General features: G+C 37.0%; 1 protein-coding gene across 1 annotated transcript in view; it reads left to right on the forward strand.

Annotated features, from left to right (window-relative positions):
• Nucleotides 1-27,672, forward strand: part of PHF2 (PHD finger protein 2) — a 147,783-nt gene that overhangs the window by 71,621 nt on the left and 48,490 nt on the right. Inside the window, exons 2-4 of the mRNA XM_058167411.1 lie at nucleotides 9,027-9,112; nucleotides 18,170-18,284; nucleotides 26,943-27,103. Of these exons, the coding sequence (XP_058023394.1) occupies nucleotides 9,027-9,112; nucleotides 18,170-18,284; nucleotides 26,943-27,103 (362 nt within the window). The remainder of the gene's footprint in view (nucleotides 1-9,026; nucleotides 9,113-18,169; nucleotides 18,285-26,942; nucleotides 27,104-27,672) is intronic.

Consider the following 27,672-nt stretch of genomic DNA (forward strand, 5'->3'; position numbering starts at 1 on the left):
TTTCCCCGAGACGTCGTGAGTTCAAATGAATGGCTTGTAAGTGAGGACCAGCTGTAATATACTTTTTTTTTCTTTTTGGTGTATTTACTGTAAGCTGCCCAGAGAGCTTTTGCTTTGTGGTAAGGCAAAAGAGATGGTGGTTTTCAATTATAGCCTCTAGATTTTGCTAGAGTCTTACTGGATATCAAGCTTTCCCCCTGTGTAATGGCCTTTTGGAAGAGGTTAAAGTCTGGAGAGCTTTGGCCAATACCATCCTGATTGTTATGTGCTCTTTTCTTGCTCTCAAATTATTTTTAAACGGATTACTTATTTATTCATTTAAAATATTTCTATGGCTGCCCCTCTTAAAACTTAAGTCTGGGTAGCTCACAAGCAAAGGATAAAAACAATTATGTATGAACAGCAACAACAGGAAAGAATAAAACCATAAACAGAAAAACCTGGCACCACAATCAAACTTTTCCAATGTAGCCCACAAATCTCTCTTCGAGATCGTTGGGGAATAAGCCAGATCTTTCTAAGGCTTTCTGAAATATAAAGCAAGGAGAATTATTTGATCACAAGGGGAAGAGTGGTCCACAGGGCAGGGGCTGTGACAGAAAAGGCACGCTTCCTTGCCATTTCTTGCAAGATAGCAGCATCTAAGGGACTTGGATCATGCCTAATCCACTCAATCTCGGGCAGAGGGAATCCAGCAAATAATCTGATCTCATGCCAAGTAGATTTTTTTAATATATTATATAATATATAAAATATTGGGGAAAGAACCAAAAATAAATAAATACCCCTTTTTACTGCCCCATTTATTTGCTCATTTACACTTCCTAACAATTCCAAAGGGAGAGCTGCTTTCTGAACCAATTTTCTGCACCAGAACAAGTCCAGATGGGGAATTCTTTTAGAATTGCAGTATATGAGGTTATCTTAAGGTTAAAAATCCTTGACTGGTTTTCTCTTTCATTCTATTAAATGAAGGTAGGCACACTCATGACCTTTAATGTCTAGCCACAGAGCGTAGCATCAAGAAAATACTTGCACTAATTGCTGCAATATGCGGCAAACCAGTAATAGTGTGTCCCTGCTTACTTTCATTATGTGCATTCTTTCTCTTGAGTATTTGTTGCCGTATCTGTTTTTGATCATTACAGTACCATGTCATGAATTGTTTGAAAAAAAATCTTTCCATTTGCAGTGTAGGCCTTAGGCATACCTTTATATATTATATAGGCATAATCATTTCTTCACAGGCAGAAATCACCCTAACCCACTTCTGGGCTCCTGAGCTGAGCCAGCCACTTTCCCCTCCCCAGGCATGTTTACCTGCTGTATGCAAAGGATAAAATGAATGTGTTGTTGGCTTTGCAGCAACATCCCCCCCCCAATAGCAGTCACTGCTTTTAAGAAGAAATCACTAGATAAATGCAAAAAATATAACTAAAAGCATGCACAATGTTGTGTCTGTGGAGCTGCCGAAGGAGTATTGAGCATGCTCACGCGATGCGATCTGATTGGTTTATTTCCGCATCCTTTCAGGTGGGAAAATTAAGGCTTCGCTATTGGTTGTTGTTTTGGACAGCTCAGTATTTTAAGAGCTGTCAACTCTTTTTCTAGTGTTGATTCTGTTCTGGAGTTGCCTTGTTGTCAATAAATGGTTCGTGGTACAAGCCGTCTCCTCATTCATGCTGACCCTTGCTAAGATATAATACACAGGGTGACACAGCATTCCTTATTGGACAACTGGGAGAAAAACTGGTATTCTCAGTGGTTTGAATGGTGGCAATAGAGATGACCCTGGGTTTCAAACAGCTTTTGAGGGATGAGTAAATGAGAATATGGACGTGTCTCATTTCTTTGGTTCTGTATGTGCAATTTGAATAATGAGAGGAATTCTGAAAGTCTTGATTAAGAGCGTTACCTAATGAAAACCATTAGATAGTTAATTTTACTGCTATGATATATGCTCAAGCTTATAACTTCCTTTTCTAGGTCTGTTCATTTCTGTTTCACAACTGTCTCTTTTCCAACTCTCATTGAACTATGGTGACACAGTGGTTAGAATGCAGTACTGCTGACTGCTGACTGCTGGTTGGCAGCAGTTTGGCAGTTCAAGTCTTATTGGTACAAAGTTGATTCAGTCTTCCATCCTTCCGAGGTGGGTAAAATCAGGACCCAGATTGTTGGGGCCAATATGCTGAGTCTGTAAACTGCTTAGTGGGGCTGTAAAGCACTGCGAAGCGGTATATAAGTCTAAGTTATAGCTATTGCTATTATAGCATGGCAGAAAGAATGAGAATGTCAAAAAAAAAACCCTGGTCACTGGCAAATATTAATAGTTTGTCTCTAGGCTCTGTGGATAATTGAGGCTCGGCTGCTATGTGTTTTAGTTTTATTTTTATATTCTATATTTATGTCTTTTTATTTTATTGTAAGCCACCTAGAATCATGTATGGGAGATGAGTTGCTATATAAATTGATTGATTGATTAGTTGAAGGAAGGAAGGAAGGAAGGAGTGAGTGAATGAATGAATGAATGATTTTCTTGTGTGAAATAAAAATAAAAATAGAGGAAGCGTTTCAACTCTAGTTGACCTTACAGAAGAAAACAGTGTGTCTCCCGGCACCTATAAAAAAAGGAATTTAAGGAATTCATTAAGTAATACTTCTTATTTATTGTGCTTGCAATAAATAAAATGTAATATGTTGGATGATTTTTCCACCAAATTACAAAAGACCCTTAAACCTCTTCCCTTATTTTCTGCAGGAAATATTTCTGCACTGTACTTGCAAAATAGATGTAAAACAATACAACTAGTTTGCTAAGAAAAGCTCCATTGATTTCATTGTTGTGCTGTCAGGAATGATGTTAAGATAATGCTGACTTCTTATCATCCAGCCTTCTCTCAATAAGCAGAATCTTGCAATCTTGACCTACTATTTAGTCAGCAGTGTAGACCTTGAACCTATTGGCTGGTTTGGAGCTATACAGGAGTTCCTTTTAGAGTGAATCTGCAGCCCATCACAGATTGTTGAGGTAAATATTTGATGGTTAATTGCTATAATCCTAACAAAATCAGGCACAGAAGCTGCAGTCTCTTGATCAATGCCACCAATCATCTTTTTAAATAAATTGTTATATTTTCATTAAGAATTTTTTTTTATTTATTTACATTTATATCCCGCCCTTCTCCGAAGACTCAGGGCGGCTTACAGTGTGTAAGGCAATAGTCTCATTCTATTTGTATATTTACAAAGTCAACTTATTGCCCCCCCAACAAGCTGGGTCCTCATTTTACCTACCTTATAAAGGATGGAAGGCTGAGTCAACCTTGGGCCTGGTGGGACTCGAGCCTGCAGTAATTGCAAGCAGCTGTGTTTTAATAACAGGCTATCTTACAGCCTGAGCCACCCACGGCCCTGTTCTTTAAATTCTTGAAAAGGGAAAAAAGAGAAGACAAAAACAGATAAAAAAATGAAAACATGATGTGAATAAACAGCACTTTTATAAGCATAATAGAATTAGATAAGAATGTTAAATATTGCACTGATTAATTTTACATAACTGAACATATTTTAAAAACACATCATTGTTAAAATCCTAATAGTATATAAATATCAGAATAATTGTATAAAATCTACATTAAGGGTGTGTGTGTGTGTGTGTGTGTGTGTGTGTGTGTGTGTGTGAGAGAGAGAGAGAGAGAGAGAGAGAGAGAGAGAGGGAGGGAGGGAAGGAAAGAGGGAGGGAATTGTAAATCCCCAAAAATCTGATTCTGTGTCAGATTCGCTTTTCAAACATGAAGTTATTTTGGATATCAAAGCAAAGTCCCATAAGCTATTGTTCTAAGGAATTATAGGTGTTTTCTGATACAAACCATAAAATGTTCTTGCAGCAGTTACTATGTGTAAAGCTAGTTTCTGGGCACGTAAGATTTAGTAAGAGTTTTTAAAATAGATTGGAAATGAAATTCAGCTTTTGGAATTTGTTTCCTTCTATTTTAAATCTTTTTTCCAAAATTGCTGAGCCTTACAACATAGCCACTAAAGAGGAAAAGCGATCCAACCTGATTGTTACCTGTATATTGCCAACAATTTTTAAAAATGAACTGTCCATTTTATCAATCAATAATGGAGTGATGTTCCAGCAGTAAAAGTTCCTATATCAGTTTTTTCTAGGGATGATATATAATATAAAAGTAATGCTTTTTCTTTCTTGAAGCCCTCATTGTTGTAATGGGTATCATATTCACTAGGAGTAATGGTATGTGAGAATGATCTTGGGAGACAGGGGGAAGTGCCACAGAAGAATAGCTGGATAGGAGGCAGCTTTGCCTGTAAAGGAAATCTGGGCATGACAAATATCTCTGAAGGGACATTCTCTAGTTTTTTTGTCTTTAAAGGCAATAGGATAGAAATATACTTTCAGACTTTCAAGATTCTGCTAATGTAATCTTATAATAAAGTAGAATTAGTCCATCTGGTTGTGCTTTCTGTCTGGATTACCTTGCATGGATTACCTTGCTAGGGTTAGGGTTAGGGTTATATTTTTGGTTTTGAGGTTGGAATTTTAATATAACAAGGATGTTTTTTATAGTATAACAAAGATGATTATGATTAGGGGACTGGAGACAAAAACATATGAAGAATGGTTGAGGAATTGGGTATGATTTAACGAAAAGAGGGATTAGGGGTGATATGATAGGAGTGTTCCAATATCTAAGGGGCTGCCACAAAGAAGCTATGCTCCAAAGCACCTGAGGACAGGACAAGAAACAATGGATGAAAACTAATCAAGGAGGGAAGCAACCCAAAACTAAAACTAAGGAGAAATTTCCTGACAGAACAATTAATAAATGAAATGACTTGTCTCCAGAAGTTGTGGTTCCTCCAACACTGGAAGTTTTTAAGAAGAGATTGGACAACCATTTGTTTGAAATAGTTTAGGGTTTCTTGCCTGAGTAGTGGGTTAGAGTAGAAGACCTCCAAAGTCCCTTCCAACTCTGTTATTCTGTTATAGTTACAAATACTACGGACCACAGGTAACAGTAATAGTGGGAAGAATTTGGACAGGTTTTGATCTCATCTCAAGGTTTTGAATAACCAAATAATGTCACAACTAAGATACAGTATTTATCTATTTATTTGCATCCTGCCAATCACCAAAGAAGATGGTGTTTTATGATGGCAAACTTAATTCAGGAATTCTGGACAAAGAAGGAAGAACTGCAGCTGTCACATTATATAGCTGGAAATTAATCTCCACTTTTTTATCCCAGAAATTGGATGTAGATTTTCTATCAAAAGTGAGAGAACAACATATGCATTGTCCTCATGTTGCATGTAGAAGGACAGAGCATGTGGAACCTAATCATCATGGGAAAAATCCCATGGATAACTATTTGGAGAAAATCTTATGAATAACTATTTGACTAAATATTTTTCTGTGTAAATTGGGATTTTGCTTAAGTATTTAAACATGTTTTGTAGATTGGATCCATTGATTGTTCATGGATCCATTTTGCTTCCATAGTAACTAGTCTAGGATAATGTGAATATTACTATGAGATAGAAGTATTTGCAGCTACATGTGCACACACAAATACATCCAAAACTCACATTAGACATTGACAAAAAGTTGTCATCATTAAAGCATCAAAAACTCACTCTGAAAATTTTAACTTTTAATAGAATTATGTGTCTGTTGGAAGTTGCAGCAATAGCCATGTTTATATACCACTTCACAGTGCTTTACATCCCTCTCTAAGCAGTTTACAGAGTCAGTATATTGCCCCAAACAATCTGGGTCCTCATTTTACCCTTCTTGGAAGGATGGAAGGCTGAGTCAACCTTGAGCCTGGTGCGATTCAAACTGCCAAATTGCAGTCAGCCAGCAGACAGCAGAAGTAGCCTGCAATACTGCATTCTAACCACTGCGCCAGTGCGACTTACTCGTAGATGTGATCAAATAACAATAATTTAATAGTTAAGAAAAGTATTTTGAAGATAGTATCTCTTAAAAGTAATATTAATTCCTTGGAATATTTTAGTCTCAGTCTTTTTAGTTTAAAGACACATTATCAGTTGAGATTAAGCTTTGTGAAAGTGCTTCAGGGCAATGCAGTGGAGGCAGAAATAAGAGACCACTCCTAAAATGTAGTAGTTTCAGCTCTGTTGCTATTTCTTTTTGGGGATAATGGAAGAAGACAGCAGAATCACACAATTTGTGCAGCATCAACAATTTACAAAGCTAAAAGAATGGAAGATAGACACTTGCTATTCTTTAATGTTTTGCACAGGAAGATTTAGATCGGGGGTGAAATGCTGCTGGTTCAGACCAGATCGCCTGATCCGGTAGTGATGGCGGCGGGTGGTTCAGAGAACCGGTAGCAAAAATCCCTGCCCCCCCCCCATGCAGAGCTGAGCCACACAATCGTCAGAGCCTTTTTTTTTTACTTTTAAAAGTATTTTTTAACAACTTCTTCGGCTGAGGTGCCTGATCGTCAGAGGCTTTTTCTTTTTACTTTTAAAAGCGTTTTTAAAAAGTAAAAAAGCTGAAGCCTGCTAGGCAAAAAATGGGTGGTGTAGGCAAAAAATGGGGTAGGGGTGGGGGGTTCGTTTGAGAGAGAGAGAGAGAAAAGGAAGGAAGAAGGAAGAAGGAAGAAGGAAGAAGGAAGGAAGGAGGGAGGGAGGGAAGAAAAAGGAGAGGAAGGAAGGACTACAAACCTGGCACTAGATAGGGGATAATCCAGGGGATTATGCAGGGCTGGAAGGGACCTGTAAATCATCTAGTCCAACCCTGCTCCAGCAGGACATTGTTAGTGAGTTTCTGACTTTTGATCCGCCAGTCACATAGTTTGCCCACCCAGTCACATGACCCCCCCCACCAAGCCACGCCCACCAAGCCATGCCCACAGAACTGGTAGGAAAGAAATTTAGATTTCACCACTGATTTAGATGCTTTGCTTAGTTGGTTTATCAGGAATAGCAGTATTCTATACTATTAAAATAAATATAGGTAGTCCTCGATTTACAACTATAATTGAGCCCAACATTTCTGTTGCTAAGTAAGATGATTGTTAAGTGAGTTTTGTTACATTTTATGATCTTTCTTGCCACAGTTGTTAAGTGAATCACTACTGTTGTTAAGTTAGTAATACCGTTGTTAAGTGAATTTAGCTTCCCAAATGAAACAAACAAAATGTTAAAAAGTTATGGTATTTATGATTATGTAAGTATACATAATATACTTACTTATATTAAAGTACATAACATACGTACTTATATTAAAGTAACCAAAATACCTTTGCAATCCTCAAGGCATGTCACAACTGTTGAGCACCCCTAATGCTTGGAAATTGAAAGTTGCTTGTGAGAAGGTCGCAAAAGGTGATCATATGACCCCGAGAACATTGCAACACATAAATAAGAGTCAGTTGTCAATCACCTGAATTTTGATCATGTGACCCTGGGGATTCTGCGATGGTCCATTGTAACTCCAAATGGTCATTAAACAAACTGTTGTAAGTTGAGGACTACCTGCATTGCTGAACTCTCCAAATATCACTGAAGCACAAATTCCAATATTTCCTACTTCTGGGCATATTGACCGTGGCTGCTAGATGCACAGTAACATCTGGAAGGCTACCAGTTCCTTCACCTATTTGGTCAGCTGCACTCTTTCTCCTCAAGATGATTTTTAACCCGATACCCCGTGAGAAAGGTCTTAGCATTGGATATGTGGTTCCTTTGCAGTCTTGTTTCTTTACTGGCCTACATTCGGATGACAGCACAGTGTTGCATCATACTGTATGCTGCTAACTTCAGTGGGTGTTCTGAATATGTTATATGTTTCTGGCATTCAAAATCCATTTATGTCCATCTCTGCAGCAGAAATTGATTTTGGTAGCAAAATACTCCATACAAGTCAGATATCCCAAATTATATATGATTAGGTGTCAGAAAAGGGCTGAATTGATAAAGTTATTAAGAATACAATTCTATTCTGCTCTGATAGAATTTTGCTCTATAAAACTTCACTTTTGGTATTCAGGGCAAATCATATAGAATAGGTGTATGTGCATGAAGGTTCATACTTAAAATTCATTGCTCAAATTATTTGGATATTGCTAGATTTACGTGTGTGTGTGTGTATGTGTGTGTGTGTGTGTGTGTGTGTGAGAGAGAGAGAGAGAGAGAGAGAGAGATGGAGAGATGTAGTCAGAGAAAAAGTGTAACTATACGGGTGTGTGTTTATAAACATTTTGAACAATAACTGCAGTAATAATTCTTGGAGTATGTTAAGAGTTTATTTGCTGTGAATGTGGTCGCTTTAGCAATTTTTAACTATTCAGCAGAAGCAACTTTTGATTTTCAAGCTTTCCTTTGCAGTTATAATCTAGTAAAGGAAAGCAAAATGGGAGGAACCACCATAATTTTAGAACATCATCATAATTCTGTATTTGTAGCCAAGTCATAGATGACAGCTTCCTATACCCCATAAGGATAATCCATATGGAGCAGAGCATGAATTAAAATGGCATTTGTAAAACAAGTGAAAAATACAAGATAGGACCAATTCCAATTAATTCGCATCCAATGGCACTCACTGTATAATTTTTGGGGAGTGGGGCTTTCTTCTTTAAATAAAAAAAATGCCACTTTAAACTAAGAATTAGTGGTCCCTAGTGCCTATCTTCACTCAGATGGAAAATATGTATGTCTTTGGTTATTGACTTTTGACAATTTATCTCTAACAAAGAAATAGAGTTATACTATGCTATTGCACTCTATTCATGGGATCCAGATCCACTTGCAATCTGACACATTATCTTAGTAGGGAGACTGAAGTACATTAATTTTTCAGTACCACACAAAACTGACAAAGGTCACAAAAAGTCACCCAAGGTCCTGTTATAGAATTTAAGAAGATTGGACCTTGGTCACAAGAGTTGTTACGTCTTGAAATATCTGATTATTTTACTTGTTTAACCTTGTTGTTTAATAACGACTTGTTCTTTTATAAATTTCAGCTGTGTTGGTGTAGAGGAAGATGAAGCACCAGATATTGATATTTACCACTGTCCAAATTGTGAGAAAACCCATGGAAAATCTACTTGTAAGTATATTCCTTTGTCAGATCATTCCCTTGTTCGAAAAATTGTCTTTATGGTATTTGCTATCCTGAATATATAAATTTTACTAGAATTCATGGTATTACTTACAAGTATTAAAAAAGAGAAGCTAATCAGGCATTTTAATATTTCAGTGCAAATGTGATATGAGTTGGTTCATACGGGTGTGTGTGTGTGTGTGTGTGTGTGTGTGTGTGTGTGTGAGAGAGAGAGAGAGAGAGAGAGAGAGAATATCAACTTGAATAGAACTGAAGAAGCTTCTTGGATTAGAAGCCAAATATTTTCAAATAAAAAAGTAAGAAAGTCCAGTTGCCTTTTGGAAAAGAACCTTTGGGACAACATGAATAATCTTATCTATCTCTTTGCCTTAACTGGGAACCACCACAATCAATGCAATATGATAAATATGAATAGGATTCGGCTGCTCATAAGAGTGACTCAATATGGTTAAGATTATATTAATAATAATTTTGTGTTTAACATAATGTAGCAAACTGTTTTGGGCAAGCAGTAAGAATATATTATAAAGTCTCAACATTTACATCTTCTTTAAAATAGGATTGAAATTGTAAATGCTCTTTCAGAATGTGAACATCTAAAAGGATTCATGTCAAGGGAATAATTTTCAAATTGAATAAGTAATCTGGAAAAGAAGCATTGTGGCAGAAAATCTCCCTTGTCAATAATGACCTCCTTATAAGGAATAAAATGTTAATTTTCTTTTTTGGCTTCTTTTCGCTCCACACGCAGTACATGTGATTTTTAAAATTATGGCTGAAAAATAAACTTCAGCTATTGAATGAATGAATGTGAATCAGCACTTTAAAGATAAGTATGCTAGCAAGAATGAAAAAACAGGTAGATACTATTATATAAAATACTTTTCTTGGATTGCTTATGGTACAATTTAAAATTATATCTATGAAAACCCTAAAAAGGTAAAGATTCCCCTCGCACATATGTGCTAGTCGTTCCTGACTCTAGGGGGCAGTGCTCATCTCCGTTTCAAAGCCGAAGAACCAGCACTGTCTGAAGTCGTTTCCGTAGTCATGTGGCTGGCATGACTAAACACCAAAGGTGCACGGAACACTGTTACCTTCCCACCAAAGCTGGTCCCTATTTTTCTACTTGTATTTTTTACATGCTTTCAAACTGCTAGGTTGGCAGAAGCTGGGACAAGTGATAAGAGCTCACCCCGTTATGCGGCACTAGGGATTCGAACCACTGAACTGCTGACTTTTTTGATCAATAAACTCAGTGTCTTAGCCACTGAGACACTGTATCCCTAGTGATATGTTAAATAAAGAGGGAATAACAACAACAACAACAACAACAACAACAACAACAACCCTAGTTATACGTTACATAAAGAAGTAATAATTTGTTAACATTTGGGTGCCCTTTTTTCTATTTTTCTTTGTCAAAATGGTATGTGGTTTGCTGGTACAATTCTATTAGCTGTGTATCTCAGATAATGTTTTACTGTTATCAATTGCAGCATATTTTCAGAAATAACAAATTCCATCTATCTTGTTACTTTTGAAAAACTTCGTCCATACTTTTGATGTTCAAAATAAAAAGTCGTACACTTTTTTGAAAGGATGACCAACTATACCAGTGGTAGTCAACCTGGTCCCTACTGCCCACTAGTGGGCGTTCCAGCTTTCATGGTGGGTGGTAGGGGTTTTGTCTGATACTGAAGCACTTTCCTTTTTTTTAATTTAATTGACTTTAAAAAAAAAATTCATAGCATTATTTAAAAACATTTTCATTAGGTTTTCATAAAATTCCCTGTGACAATTTAAATTTCTGAAAATATACTATTTGTATCATCAGTGCATAAGTTTAGTTCACGTTACGTAAGTGAAACTAAATGGCGCTATAGTGCGACCGCAAACAAAAGAGTCTCGTCCCAGAATAGCTCACGCATCTCCCCCCACACCACCCAGCTGTAACAGACAAGCAGAGCTGGTAGCCGGCACCCCCGTCCCAAACCCAATCCACGATGCATGAGAGACATGCGCAGACAACGATACACAGCGTATTACTGTGGAACCGGTGGGCGGTTAGAAAATTTTACTACTAACAGAGATACAAAAGTGGGCAGTAGGTATAAAAAGGTTGACTGCCCCTGAACTATACTATTTCAGTGTTTATGCCAAGCATATTGGGGATTATTATTATAACTATTAGTGTATGTCATTGTTACAGTAGCCAGAAGACCACGGAGTAGTAGTTTGGCTTGCCAAGGTACCAGCCCTGTTACAGGAAACGCTTGCGCGCTTCCCAAGGTGCATCGCAGAAGGGGGAGCTGCCTTTGCACCAGAGAGAAAGATGAGTGGCTCTTCTTGCAGTGTCACTCAAGGTCTCCTTTCTTTGCCAGAGCTGCCTTGCAAACTGGGGGCACAATCAGGAAGGTTCAGAGCCATTAGAAATCAGACTGCCTGCATCAGCTCAAGTGGTACTTATCTATCTACTTGCACAGAACATGCTTTCAAGCTATTAGGTGGACAGAAGCTGTGATAACTGTGATAACTGACAGGTAGTGCTAGGGCTCAAACTCCTGGAGCTGAGACCATCTCCAGTGTCATTAAGCCTCTGAGCCATCGTGTCTCGCAATACTGAGGATTGGAATAGTCCATAAACTTAATGCATACATACATACATAGCTAGTGTTCCAGCATTTGAATATATGACTCACAACAGATGGCTTCTTTTTGTAAGCTGTTTTATACAAATAGATTATATAGGAAATCTAAATATGACATATATCTGTTTAAAACTATTTAACCATTAATTGCTTGGCACCTCAGAGATTAATCGTCATTCACTAATAAGCACTATATTTTGAAATGTGGCTAAAATATAATTGATGGTGATGATGCTATCCATTCATCATCAGTCCAGTTCTTGACGATTCTATGGGCCAAGTCTCTCCACATCTTCTGATATTGCACTGCAAAAAATATAATTAGAACTGGGCAATAATTATAACTTTGTTATAACTTTGTCATAACTTCCTCATGGTTGCAAAAGCACTTGAATCTCTGTAAACTGAAGCCAAATATGCAGTTCAAGCACTAAACAACTCTCGGCTAGACACAGTGTGCTACAGCCTTGGTACTTCCTGAATTGAGACATTTAGAATTATTTTGACTACTTTCAGGAAGACTGGAGGCCATTTGGTGTCATGATCTGCACAATATTATAACTGAATTCGGCTATAACATTGCTTTGATGAGATTGAAAGAACATTGGACAACATGGCTGGTTTGCAGAAGCGTCTCATGTCAGTAAAAATAAGTTTTCTAGGTTATAAATTAAAGCTGAAAGCAATGTTAACGTGTTACAATGTTGCACAACCCTTTTATTTCCATTTTATTTGGTCAGGAAACATTTGAGATAAATTTTCGTACTATAAAATACAACAACTTTAAATAATATGTCTAAGGATAGGACTGTATTACTTTTATTCTTCTCTTTTTCCTACTACCTTCTGCTATTAGTATCTTACGATTATATTACTTTACGGTTTTATGAACTGACTTATGACTTATGCACTGGAGATAAATTCCCTGAGTGTCCAATCACACTTGGCCAATAAAGAATATTCTAGTCTAACCTAATACTATAAAAGTCATGTTGCTAAACCCAAACCTTAGTCTGAATTTGCTCTGAGAATTTACATAGGAAAAAATTCTCACATCTAACTGTGGCACAACAATGCTCTAATCATTCTTTAAAAATGTATCTATATGTCACAGCCTTCTTTTAATTCCTAATCCATAGCTAGTTTAATCAAAGATTTTTTTCCTGATCCAATACGGAAGCCGTGTTTTCTGTCTTCTAACAAAGCCTGCTGTATAAATGGTTGTGTCCCTGCAGCTGCACTAATGACTTGCTGATCCTTTTCAGCTGCCAGTCATTTCAGCCTTTCTGTGCAATGGTTGCCTTTCCTGGCATTTTAGTTAGTGCTGATGGATTGGGATGATGTTGGAGGGTCATCATAATCTCATCAGTCATTATCATTATCAATATTGCTACAAATACTAGGAGACCCCCATTTGTTTAAAGGGATTTACCTATCAGAGGGAACCTGCTTTCTCTAGTGATATTGTGCTACTTTGTCAATAGTTAATAGATTTAGCCTCTCTGTTGACTACGATACTCCAAGATCACCAGACCAGGGGTGAAATCCAGCAGGTTCTGACTGGTACTGGAGAACCAGAAATTTTGAGTAGTTCGGAGAACTGGCAAATACCACCTCTGGCTGGCCCCAGAGTGGGGTGGGAATGGAGATTTTGCAGTATCCTTCCCCTGCCATGCCCACTAAGCCATGCCCACAGAACCGGTAGTAAAAAAAATTGGATTTCACAACAGTCCTGTAAACCATGATTTCTCTAAAGTGGCCGACCTGCCAGCCAAGATTTTTTCCACTTCCTTTGACAGGCACTTTGCACTAAGATTGCTACAGAAGCACTTATATTTTTTTTAAAAAGTTCTGACAAATGGCTACAACTCCTGTGATGGCATATTTAAAATCAATTCACATTCTAAACTTAGCACTTTCAAGAGACACAGGAGCTGAATAAGAGATGAGAATCCCTACCGTAGGAATCTTGAACATAAACTGAATTCTAAACAGGGAAGACAATCTTGTTGCTATGATTTCTGTAATTACATCTCAACCTAGCTCTTTCATTAAATCCTGAAAAAAATAATTCTGAAGGATCTGACTTCTTATGGAGGTGGGCAGCCAAGAAATTCACATCTCTGGAGGAACTTTTGCCTTCCCCAGCCCAGAGAGGGAACAATTGGTGAATGTTTTTCCCCACAGCTAATGGCCCCTTTCTATGCCTTAAATACCCCATAGAAAATTGTGAGGATAGCACTACTCTTCATCTTCATTCCAGAAAGGAGATGGTGTCTACTTAGAAAAAGATAATGATACATTACTTTTGTGCTACCTCCCAGACTATAGAAAAGCATACTAAATTGATTGTCCATCTAGGCTTATATATTTTGTACTTGATTGGCTTGAAGAAGGCTGTGAAGGGCTTCAAATGATGCTCCCTCTTTCATGACATTTTGGCTGGTGTATATAAAAGGATTTGCTTAACATTAAGCAAGAGCTGTGGTGGTGCAGTGGTTAGACTGCAGTATTGCAGGCTATTTCTGCTGACTGCTGACTGACTGCAATTTGGCAGTTCGAATCTCACCAGGCTCAGAACTGACTCAGCCTTCCATCCTTCCAAGGTCAGTAAAATGAGGACCCAGATTGTTGGGGGCAATATGCTGACTCTGTAAACCATTTAGAGAGGGCTGTAAAGCACTGTGAAGTGGTATATGAGCCCAAGTCCTATTGCTATTAGAATGTAGAAGTAAATTAATGAAGAAATTAATGTACTTTGGGGGCAAGTCAGAAAAAATGTTCTGTCTTCTCATATCTGTCAGCTCACTGTTATTTATTGCAGAATTTTAGGTACAAAAGATAAGGGCTGATTGTTCTTATTATGCAACTTATAGGATTTAAAAAAAATGATGAAAGAATGTCTGGCACACACTTTCAGTGATGGATGCCTTCCAAATGTCAATATAAAAATAATTTCTTGTGCTTTCTACTTTGCCATTGTAGCCTGCTGGCTTGCTACTTTAGGAAAATGTTTTCCTTATACAACATTAACAGTAATTTTGATTTAATGGCATTTTGGAAGGCTACTGGTTTGTAGAAGAAATATGCATTTGTTAAAAATGTATTTCTTGAATAACTTGGGAAAAACAAAATGCCCTAAGGAAGCCAGAATTGCATCTGAATTTTATTGTATTTTCTCCTGAAAGAGGTCTTAATTCATGAGACCTCTGGCAAACATTTTGAGAGCTGGATTGTTAGTGGTTTAACTCTTGAACAAAATTATGGGACTGTTCGTACATTAGAAAGACGGTCTACAGCTACATTACAAGCATGTTGGGATAATACTCTACGTCTTAGCAACCTTTGTTAGTAGCCATAGCAAGATGGTTATCACAAGTTTCCACATTTTTTTAAATAGTGAGGACACTAGAGTAATGGTTAAGGCATTGTGTAATTATCAGGGAGATCTAAGTACTGGTCTACTGTCAACCATGGAAGCTCATATCTGGGCATGGCAAATGTGTCACTCCCAAAGTTATCAGAGAAGCTGAGTGTAAGAAGTTCTACTTCGAGCTTCGGGAAGGAAAAGTGGGATTAAAATCTAACAAATAATCTGTCAGATGTAATATTTCATGTTTTGCTAGCTAACATACTTCTACATTTCCTAAATATGTGTTCTTTTCATTTAATCAAGCAAAAGTTTAGTATTCCTACATGTCCTAACAGATGAGGAAAAACACTGTATCCCTCATGGCTCTTTCATTTGATTCTGTATGTTTTCTATGCAGGAGAATTGCTTTATGAAGAAAAAAGAAAATTAGATTTAGTAAATATGCAAGGGATAATTTTCTATATAGTAAATTATTTAGCAAAACTTTTAGCAAATTATTATATCAAATGGTGATTTCAGTGAAATTTCTTTACAAAAGTTGAATATGAAAATTTGTTTGTTTATTTATTTATTTTAAAGATGTATTTGTCCATCTTATTCATCATAACTCAGGATGGCTTCCAACAACATACAACCCCCCCCCTCCTCCAAATCCAGCACATACAAAACCATTTCACACAACCAAGGCTTCATAACATTTGTATGCCAAATACACATATTCTGAGTTCAGTTCCCATTCTGTGCCAATATCTGGGAAAAACACTAGTTCTTAATGGCCTTTTAGAAGGCCAGGAGCGCAGAAGCTCTCTAGATCTTGGGAAAGGGACTGTTTCATAGGGTAGGCATTGCTATAGAATTGTAGTTTATTTAATTATATCAAGAAGAGTGGTAGAAACAAAATGCAATATATGAAAGATGTATGGACAAGAGGTTGACAAGAATGATTTGAAAGTCTAGAAAGATATAAATATGTATAGGAAATGATATTAATATAAATTATATTTTATTAGATTGTTTTTCTCTTATTTCCTGGCTTCCGTTTCTTTTATTTGGTACTTTTTTCTTTGTTTTGTATAATGCTCATTCTCTCAAAAGGCTTGGTGAATAGGCACATATGTAGACACAGGCACAGATATAGATACTTCTTTTTCTTGTGCCATATCCGTCATCAGATGTTGGCGATCTTATTTTTATCAGCAGCCGCACAAAAAAATTCTCTGAGTTTTGTCCAAACCAGTCCCTTAGATTTTGATGTTCTTCTTCTGCCTGGATCTCATTTGCCTTCAATTTTTCCTTGGAGGATTAAGGGAAGTATGCCGTGTTTTTCCGGGGGTCGCATCACATGTCCAAAATATTCTAACTTTCTCTTTTTAATGGTTTTTATGATTTCCCTTGGCTTTCCCAGGCGGCCTATCACTTCCTCATTTCTGATTTTGTCAATCCAGTTTATATGTTTTAGCCGTCTGTAAATCCACATTTCAAATGCTTCTAGTCTCTTCAAGTGGATTTCTGTTAGAGACCAACTCTCTACTTTGTAGAGCAGGATAGAAAAGATGTAATATCTGACAAACGTCTTTTCAGTCTTAGGCTTATGTCGTGACTACAGAAGACCTTTTTCATTTTGAAGAATGCTGTTTGAGTTTTCTCTATCCTTGTCTTTACTTCAGTGGTCATGTCCCAGCTTTCATGTAAATTAGAACTGAGGTACGTTCGGTTATAGATATAGATACAGAGAAAATCAATGTGGCAAATTGGTTAAAGTGTAGTGCAGAGTCCCATGTTCTGCTACAAAGAAAACTTGTGACTTTAGGCTACTCATTACCCTTCAGCAAAACTTTCCTCACCATTTTTGTAAAGTTAAAATCTTTACAATGAATCCCCATTTTAATTCTAGTTAAATGGAACACACGAGCTATATATATATTTTCTATATAGCTATATATTTTCTGTATAGCTATATAGCTATATATTTTCTGTATAGAAAATTAAGGATGCTTACCTCTTGCTTTAAAACCTGTGTATGTTCTATTAGATGGCTCATTTTTTTCCTGACCCGAAGCAGAGAAGTTTGGGACTTATCTTAGGAAAGTTAAATAAAATGAGAATCAGAATCCATTGACGATGAGAAGATACCTCAACATGAATTCTATACAGAAACTCTTCTCTGAAAAGGACTGTCGGCCCCTATCCAGTTCACACACTAGAACCATTATATCTAAATTGTAATTTTTCATAGGCCATGAATGTTGATATAATTAAACTTGCATTACCAGCTAAGTATCATAATCATGAATGATAAATAACTGAAGGGGTTGCATCAGGAGGACTTATAAATGTAGAGTTAAGTTTTCATGTCTTCACTTAATCTGATCCGACACATCCTTTGTTTCTTATTGAAAAGCAGCTAAACGGTGAGCCTTCAATGTGGCATTAGGATTTAATTCATCAATTTTTCAATTGCACATTTTAATCAATAAAATAAACATTATGAAAAGAGACGGATTATGCCTTTGTTATCTGCCTGGGCTGGCTTTCTTCCTTCATACATGATTCAAAGGCTAGGTAAATAATATATCGTACTATGATTTAATTTTATCCTGCATCAGCCCTTGACATGTATGATATGTTCTACATTGCAATTTGAAGTGCCGCTCTTAACAGTGGAGATTAAAAGTGTAGTTTAGTAAACTTGAACTCTATCCAGGATTTACATTTCACTTTATAAAAACTGTATAGCTCACTACTTAATTATATGGCTGGCTTGTTCTCAGGGTTACTAAATTATCACAGTTCAGCTTACTTCATATAGGTCATAGTATTAACATTTATAAACAGATGAAAAAAAAGTCAAATGTCTCTTCAGAACAAAAATTAACTTTATACTATTTTGTTAGAGTTAGCATGATTATAATTATGTCACCCAAGAGGTCCTGTCAACCTTACAGGCAAAAGAATGCCAATTTTCTTCATTGTCATCCTCCCACACCTGTTAATCCCCTTAAATTTGTTCTCTTTCAGTAAAAAAGAAAAGAAATTGGCACAAACATGACACTGGTCAAGCAACAGAAGTAAAGCCTGTCCAGAATGGTAGTCAAGTGTTTATCAAAGAACTTCGAAGTCGTACATTCCCCAGGTAAGTTGCTATCCCTATTCCTGTGTCATTGATATTAGAAGGAAAGTTTGGGAGCAGGTAGGTTTTTCTTGGGTAAAGTGTATGTAGCCAATAGCTTTGTAGCTTATAAATTTACAGATCTTGGCCTCATAATCTGCATAATTTCCTGATGCAAACAAATCCCTCGCTCTGCTTATTGACAAGCACTAGGCCGTATTTGATCCTTAGAAAGCCTGGAACAGCTCCACAATGGTGGGTGGAAACAGCATATGGTATACAGTACAACTAAAAGAAATAAGTGGCAAAAGTTGTTTTCACAACTTATTGGGACATTTAGCACTCTTGAGACATCACTTCTCCATAGTAAGAAACAAAATTAACGTGGTGATTATGTCGTTTTATTAAGGTATCTAAAATTCATATGTTCTTCAAAGAGATTTCATTTTATGTAATTATGTAACAGTGCCTTATCAACTGCCAAGTTTCTTCTATGATTAATTAAATATAATGATCTTGCAATATTAAATACACGTGAAGATCCTTCTATATACTTGCAAAAATATTGTTCAATAAAATCTCTTGCATCTTTAATTAGATTATTTTGAATCTTTTGTTCACATGGAGCACCCTAATGGTAAACAAACTACTATAGTTCAATTCCATAATATTAAAAAAAAAAAAAAGGGGGGGAGGGAGGAATGGAGCTGCAATTAATCCCTCACCACGTAGTGAACATAAACTAAAAGTTATTCATGAAATTCTTCATTACAAATATTGAGCTGAACAAGAAGAAATTAAAGATCAAAAGTCAAAGTCTTCATTAGACAGACTGCAATGGTGTGAAACAGCAATCCTCAACTATTCCGGTTTTGGGGAATGGGGTGTGGTGGGGGGAGGGAGAGGGAATGGTTATGCACAAGCAGTAGGCAAGCATATTTGCCCACTGCTTGTGCAAGTGGAGCTGCGCATGTGCTCTCCCACCACTGGTTTCGAACAGGCTGTGGCCCAGTAGTGAGCTGCAGCCTGGGGGGTTGGGGACCCCTGCTGTGAAAGGTGAAAAATCCAGGCTAAGTGTTTGATAGAAGTATCATGGGCTGTAAAAGTTTTGATCTCTTTGTTTTTACAGTTTTGACCTGGAATTAAAATCAGAAGTATGGATAACGGTGTGGCATTTCTGTAAACTGAATGGTGGAGTTTGAGTGCATTGGCAGGCATAACAAAACAGTTAGCATTTTTTAAAAAAAACTTGCTTCCTTCAACAGCAGTCAGGACTTATCTGTCTTTATAGACTCAGGTCGTTAATGTTCAACTGCTACCTGCATTATACAGCAAAGAAGACCTTCTATTGTGATTGTTCTTAAATTAAGGAGAAAGCTATAAGCTGTTGTACCTTTGTTAGTGAATGGAGGAAAAGAGAGATAGGAGAATAACACCTTTCTATGTATTTTTTCTTCAAATTTATACCTGATCATTAATTAACTAATTTATTTATTCATCCATCCATCCTCATACTAGACTTTCTAAAGCGGATTTAGAATTCCATTCATACAGGTTTCCTTATTCTGGAGGTCCAAAGTGAGTGAACATCAAAGGCAGGATGCTTTCTATATTATGCTGAGGACAGGGCCATTTATCATAATCCTAGGACTGCCTTCACTTGAGTAATATACAGGGGTGAAATCCAGCAGGTACTGACAGGTTCTGGAGAACTGGTAGCGGAAGTTTTGAGCGATTTGGAGAACTGGTAGCGGAAATTTTGAGTAGTTCAGAGAACCGGCAAATACCACCTCTGGCTGGTCCTAGAGAGGGGTGGGAATAGAGATTTTGCAATATCCTTCCTCCAGGAGTGGGGAGGGAATGGGGATTTTGCAGTATCCTTCCTCCAGGAATGGGGTGGGAATAGAGATTTTGCAGTATCTTTCCCCTGCCACACCCACCAAGCCACGACCACAGAACCGGTAATAAAAAAATTTGGATTTCACCACTGGTAATATATATATTTAAACTGAAGAAAAGTTGCTACCAAACAAGAAGACAGAATGAAACCTTTCCCTATTGTCTTATATTGACTTATATGATACTTTTTTAGTAATTAACAAGAGTTGCACTAAAGGAATTTCTGTTTTGGATGTTACAAATCAGTGATAACAGTATGGTAGGAAAAATGCCAGAATTAGTCAAAGCAAACCCATTTTCCTAACAGGATCCTTAATAAGACATATTAAAAAAAACAATTTACTTCCCCCAGTTGTAGATGAAAATGAATAATTCTGTATCTCTTAAAGTTTAATTTATATCTTCATTGGCTATCCCCTTTGTAAGCCACTTGGGTGCTTAGAATAAGAGGTGTAGTTTCAAAGAGGCACAGAAGAGGGCGCTCATGCCTTACCCTAAAAAGATTTTGGTACTTTATGGATGCATGTTATCATCCCAATGAAATCCTGTGCTTTAGGTGTAAGTATTTTTTATTTATTTTATTTTATTTATTTTGTCACAACAATATATGTAAGTATCATACAAAAAGATTATATAGAATACATAAAATATATATAAAATATATATAAAATATATTTATTTTATTTATTTTATTTTTATTTATCATATTTTTATACCGCCCTATCTCCCAAGGGACTCAGGGCGGTTTACAGCCTAGTAAAACATACATATAAGTACAAGTTAAAACCCCAATTTAAAAAACTTATTAAATACGGCCGAATATTAAAACCACAATAAAATAATAAAACCCCATTAAAACCAAATTTAAAATTTAAAATTCTAGTCCAGTCCTGTGCAGATAAATATATAATATATATATATATAAAATATATATAAAATATATATAAAAAGATTATATAGAATACATAAAGTAATTTAATAAAGTTGGCTAAAGTAACATGCCTCCTTAGAATAAGCTTTGACCACAATATTCGGATATTTTTGAGTAGCCTTTGATGATGAGATGCTGTGGACAAAACTGACTATTCTGACACTATATTACTATTAAACTTGTTTTGCATCACTTCACAAACTAGTAGCTGATTGGAATATTACATCTAACCTTTCTCTGAACACCCAAACAGGATTTAAGTTAGCATTTGTCAAACTAAGATGGTAGTTTGTATTTGGTTACAAATTTGGAGGGCAAAAAGCACATCATCAATCATTGGGTAAACGATTCCATTGAAGGATTTAACAGCCAAAATTTAATGAGTCTTGATCATGCTAGTTTACACATCTTTATTTAAAGTCTGATGTGTTGTGTAGATGAATATTTTCATAACGTCGTTATTTAAAATGTATAATTCTAGTATATGAAGTCTGAACATTTTTAAGAACTCTTAATTGCAGTGTTTGGTGGTCATTTGAGTCAAATATTAACAGCAGAGTCAGGACAAAAAAAGTTGTTTTCGTGAAAGTCATAGACTGCATATTGTCATTTGCCAGAAATATGGTCTTTGTCTACAGTAGAGTTATCATTCATCAGACAAAGGAGGAAGTATTAGCTTCAAAGACTGGAAGGTCTATTTACAAAAAAGAGCGATCAATAGTCTGTGTCATCTCATTCTTTTTGGATGGATTTCGAGATCCTGTGTGGTAGAAAAGATAAGAAAAGATCTGAGTATATAATCACTGATGCTGTAGTCGGACTCTGTGTAATGACTCTTTCTCTTGCAAGGATCACCTCGAACATTTTTTCAAACCACATCTTCATTTCCATGTTCCTTGTTTCTTCTTCAATTTATCTTAGATAATTAGTTCCCTCAACTACCTGCTTATCCTTCTATTTCTCCTCCCCCTCTCTCATTTTCTTGTCCTGTGGTCTTCATTTTGTTTTTAAAGATAATAATTTGTTTTTTTTTTTAAATTAGTTTTTTAGACACATTGATTAGATTGTTCATTTTTAGTTGAATTAAGGCTTCCTCTTCATTTAGTCATGCATTAAATTATTATATTCACTTCTGATTTTTTGATTCCATAAACAATTATTAAAGGTAAAGGTTCCCCTCGCACATACATGCTAGTCGTTGCCAACTCTAGGGGGCGGTGCTATCTCTGTTTCAAAGCCGAAGAGCCAGCGGTGTCTGAAGCCGTCTCCATGGTCATGTGGCCGGCATGACTCAATGCCAAAGGCGCACGGAACGCTGTTACCTTCCCACCGAAGGTGGTCCCTATTTTTTCTACTTGCATTTTTATGTGCTTTCGAAACTGCTAGGTTGGCATAAGCTGGGACAAGTAATGGGAGCTCACCCCGTTACACGGCAGCACTAGGGATTCAAACTGCTGAGCTGCCAACCTTTCGATCGACAAGCTCAACGTCCTAGCCCCTGAGCCACCGCGTCCTATCATAACATTCTGTAATAATGTTATTATTACAGAATAATTAATTATAGTAATTAATTAAAACAATTATTACAGAATGTTAATATGTACGTGTTTGCTTTCTTTGCTTGTCTTTATCACTAGAGTTTCCCATATTGATCCTATTAATAGGTTTATACTTTTGTGTATTTGACTCTCTTTATTTGTCTTATATCTTTCATCTGTTACTCACATGCGTATCTTTAAGGGTGATTAGACAGAGGTAGAGGAAGGGTGATGTCTGACTTTTCTCATGAGGAGGTGTCATGGACCCCTCTCCCTAAAAAATTAATGGCCAGTATTTGGCTTAATTATTGTTCACTTTTAATACAGAAGATTGTACTATTCTGGAAATGTAGAAAAGAAAGAAGAATTCGTAACAGCATGACTAGGAGACTCACCATCACCCTGGAATAATTCGAAAAGAATGCCAAGAAAAATTCTTAGTTTTTTTAATCCATGGCACTGGAAGAGGAGAGGGTGATTAAGGAAAATGGTGATGATATTTTTGCTGAAGAAGAGGATGCAGCAAAGTGACTTGTAGACCTAATGCTCTGGCATAATTCCTAATAACTGTAATGTCAAGCTTCATAATTCTAGCAGTAGATAGTATTTCTGTAAAGAGAATTGGGATGGTTTTGATGAGCCATAGTGGTGCAGTGGTTAGAATGCAGTACTGCAGGCTACTTCTGCTGCCTGCTGGCTGCCTGCACTTTGACAGTTCAAATCTCACCAGGCTAAAGGTTGTCTCAGCCTTCCATCCTTCCGAGGTCGGTAAAATGAGGGCCCAGATTGTTGGGGGTAATATGCTGACTCTGTAAACAGCTTAGAAAGGGTTTTAAGCATTGTGAAGCGATATGTAAGTCTAAGTGCTATTGCTATTGCTGTTTTGAATCATTTGGAAATCTTAGCTCTATGAATGGAGAAGAATATGAGCCAAGGGAAGTAGGTATGACAATGGAGCATTATAGTTTGCTGTTCTATCTAAAGAAATGTCATCAGGCTAAATCAACATATTGCCATATATAACATGAACAGGGGCAAATATGGATGTATCTGATGGTGGTTTTCAATCTCATTGCTAGGCGGAAAATTACAAACATGGAATAATAATAACACTTGAGCTAAACCCCCCAAGGAAGATGTATAGGTACTTAAAGGAATTATAGTATAGATTCCTGAGAGTCACAGCAGGTTGTAATCCTGTGATTAATGAATCTTCAAAATTTGCCTTTCCATCATTATCTAGGGCAGAGTTTACCATACCATGACATGAAGGTCCCTTGGGGAGGTGCAAATAGAACCCAGGGCTGTGAAGAACATATCAGTTGTACATTGTTACAATAAATCCATCTTTCCCAAAGTTTCATTGTATTATTTTCATTGTTCACTTGTGTTCATTTTGGTGTATTAAGATTACACTAAAGGGAGGCGTGATTGCAAAAAGTTGAAGGGCCTCTGATCTAAGGGCTTCTGGATTGATCACAGCAGAATGACTGGGGAGATTAAAAATCACAAGTGTCAAAATGGGTCTCACCAGGGGTGAAATCCAGAAGGTTCTGACAGGTTCTGGAGAACTGGTAGCAGAAATGTTGATCAGTTCAGAGAACTGGCAAATACCACCTCTGGCTGGCCCCAGGAGTAGGGAAGGAATGGAGATTTTGCAGTATCCTTCCCCTACCATGCCCACCAAGCCACGCCCACAGAACCGATAGTAAAAAAAATTGGATTTCACCACTGGGTCTCACTCAAACTGTGCTACAGAAATGGTCTGAGGAAGTGGTTTTAATGATCAAGAGATTGTGCCTCTAAATGTTTAAGATGCCTATGGATCAAGAGTAAAAATTGTGATTCAATTTGAAAATTTTTGTATGTCAAGAAATGCAGCCAGAAAACTGGGCTTTGGGGAAAGTATATTATCATCCCTCTTTTCTTTGGCAAATAATCAGCCTGTTCTTTTTCTTTCTAAAGACCTCGCTGCTTGTGTGATCTCATGGTGGAATCTGAATATAATGCTTCAGTTTCTTCCTTTGGAGACATTTTTGAGGATTGCCATGGGTGCCCAAGAAAGAGGGAATAAAAAGGAAGCCAATGTTTAGCTCCCAAGATATTTTCATGGAAGAGAAAATGCAGGGGGGATATCCAGCAATGGATGAAATAAAGGAGAACTAGAACTAAGAAAAAGTTTCCTGACAGTTAAAACAATTAATCAGTGGAATAATGTGCCTCCAGAAATTGTGAATCCACCAACAATGGAAGTTTTTAAGAAGATACTGAACAACCATTTGTCTGAAATGGTATAAGGTTTCCTACCTGAACAGGGGATTGGACTAGAACATGGGTCCCCAACCTTTCGGACCTTAGGGACCACTAAATTCATAATTTTAAATCCCTCGGACCACTAATATGATCTGCCTAATGACCGGCTGGGTGAGCGTGACTAGGTGGTCATGTGACTTGGTGGGGGTGGCCAACTTGATGGCCAACTCGATGTCACTAACATTGGGGGGCGCCTCGCAAGCCTCTACTCATTCTTCTCCTGCCGGCCACTCCTCGCCTCCCCGCCCGGCCTCCTTAGGGCCCCAACAGGAAGCAGTTGTTGGAGCTAAGCAACCTGTCAGCTTTGGAAGTCACGAGAAAGAGTTGGTAAAACAGCTGGCTCAGTTCAAATTGGATCTGACCGAGAAGAAGGCTCAGCAGAAGCAGCTCACTGAGGACTATGAGCACAGGCTTTCCAAGCAGAGGGAAGACCTGTGGGAGAGCAAGGCCAGGTACCGGTGCCTCAAGGCTCAGCGGGCTGAGATTGTCAGCCAGTTCCAGGCCATGATGCAGTTCCACTGGAACAAGGCTCTCTGGCTCCTTGCCACCAGCCTTCACCCAAAACCCCACACCAGGAGGCTGAAGCAGACCCCAAGTCGGCATTTCTGACCCACACAAAAAGACCCTGAAGGGGGCGACTCTCTGCAGCAACACAAATGTTCATTACACGTATCCAGCCCAGGAGCCATAGTTTGAGGACACCTGATTTAGTACAATATTTAAAAAATGCAAATAATTTTTCTGCGGACCACCAACATTTTCTCGTGGACCATCAGTGGTCCATGGACCACCAGTTGGTGACTGCTGGACTAGATGACCTCCAAGGTTCCTTCCAACTCTGTTATTCTATTCTATTTAAAAATAAATATTAATGTTAAAGGCTTCAAATAATAGGCCAGCTCTGTAGTGGCTACCCTCTGTTAATTAGTTTTCCTAGTGCAGTGAACAAGCCTAATGAATTTTGGCCATAACAAAAATTATGGATATGGAATATACTGATGAATTTACTTTACTGTATTTTGATTAAAATATTGTAGAACTGATAAGGCTTATTTGGATATTAATATTGTATTCCATTGTACTGTATGTAGCACAATTCAGTTTACAAACTGCTTGCCAAGCTGTAATCTAGAGAAAGTAAGTTTGTGTTTCATTTATATTAAGAGATTTAAATCAGTTCAACAGTTCTAAATCTGAATATAGGATCAAATTATATATGAATAAGCCATCTGGTATATCTATGACCAGTAATATTTTCTTAGACTTAACTTCTTTAAGCTTTTGTTTAAATACTTTTTAGATTTTGACTCTATAGTCTTGAGAATTCCTGTTTGTTCCTCTATGCACTAAGCAGATGTACTGTAACTCTATTTAGCTTTTTGAAGAGCAACCAAGATTGACTATTACATGACATTACAACTAAACTGAGATTTCAACTGACCAACACAATTTTTAAAAAAGAAAACAACCAATTTTCTATCAAAATTTAGAAGTACGCTTTTCCTTTGTCTTTATGGTGATATTTTGGGTAAAATTGTGGATGTTGTTTGTTAAATAAGTTATTGGGAGCATAGTTGGGACTATGAGGACATCCTGAGCTTAAGGATTCCTAGAACACGTAATTTCAGGGCAGCTAACGCTTTGGAAAATTACATGTCCCAAAGCTCTTTTAATTTGCATTTGCTCATAAGTTCCATTAACAATCCTGAACCAGAAAACAATTTCTCAGCAAATTATGAATTATTTAAAATACAATCAAACTTTATGACCTGGAACAGCCTGCATTTCAAACCAGGAAGCAATAAATTCAGGGATTAGCTTGCATATAACAGAAAGGAAAGTTATTATTTTGAGGTTCTTCACAACTATGTAGTTGTCTGATTAAATAAAGCCAATGGGGTCAAAGCAGGAGTTTCAGTCTTAAAGCAAAAGAAAATACTGACTTTGGTGTGAATTTATTGTATAATTGGACTGCAATTTTGTTTTGTTTTGAATTTTTAGTGCTGAAGATGTGGTAATAAAAGTGACTGGAAGCCAACTAACAGTTGAATATTTGGAAGAAAACGGATTCACAGAGCCTATTCTCATTCCGAAGAAGGATGGCCTGGGCTTATCAGTACCGGCACCAACGTTTTATGTTAGTGATGTTGAAAACTATGTTGGTATGTATTGTTGTTGGTGTTTTACTGTAAATATGAATAATCTCTGGAGCTTTCAACTTGAGCAAATTCCTATCAAATGGTTAGTAGCAAGCATGCTATTCATAGGATCTGTAGTCTGAAAGTTATCGGATTGGGAGTTTTACGTGTTTACATTGTTTCTAATTTCCAATTAAAAATGTATCTTCATGTTTCTCAAGTCATACGGTCATATCAGGCCCTGTTGCAAGAACTGTACATTGCAGCCTGGATTTCTTTTTTACCAGCGGTCCTCTCTTTCAGACTTAATTTATGACTCAAAAAGGCAGTCCTGATTTAATGAATCTGATCTGAAATAAAAATGAACCCACCAATTATATTTATGACTTTTTGATAAAATAGGTAGTCCCTATTCATTTTTTGTCTGTCTGAAGTTACACAATGCTGAAAAAAGTGACTTATGGCCACCAGTTCTTCCACTTATGACTGTCACGGCAGCTCCACAAAGTCATGTGATAGCTACTATTTTATTGTCGTTTTGTCATGCAATATACAGTATGACACCTATAACCCCTGAAGTTAAATTAAAATTA

This window comes from Ahaetulla prasina, chromosome 2 (assembly GCF_028640845.1).
Source record: "Ahaetulla prasina isolate Xishuangbanna chromosome 2, ASM2864084v1, whole genome shotgun sequence".
Classification (NCBI taxonomy): Eukaryota; Metazoa; Chordata; class Lepidosauria; order Squamata; family Colubridae; genus Ahaetulla; species Ahaetulla prasina.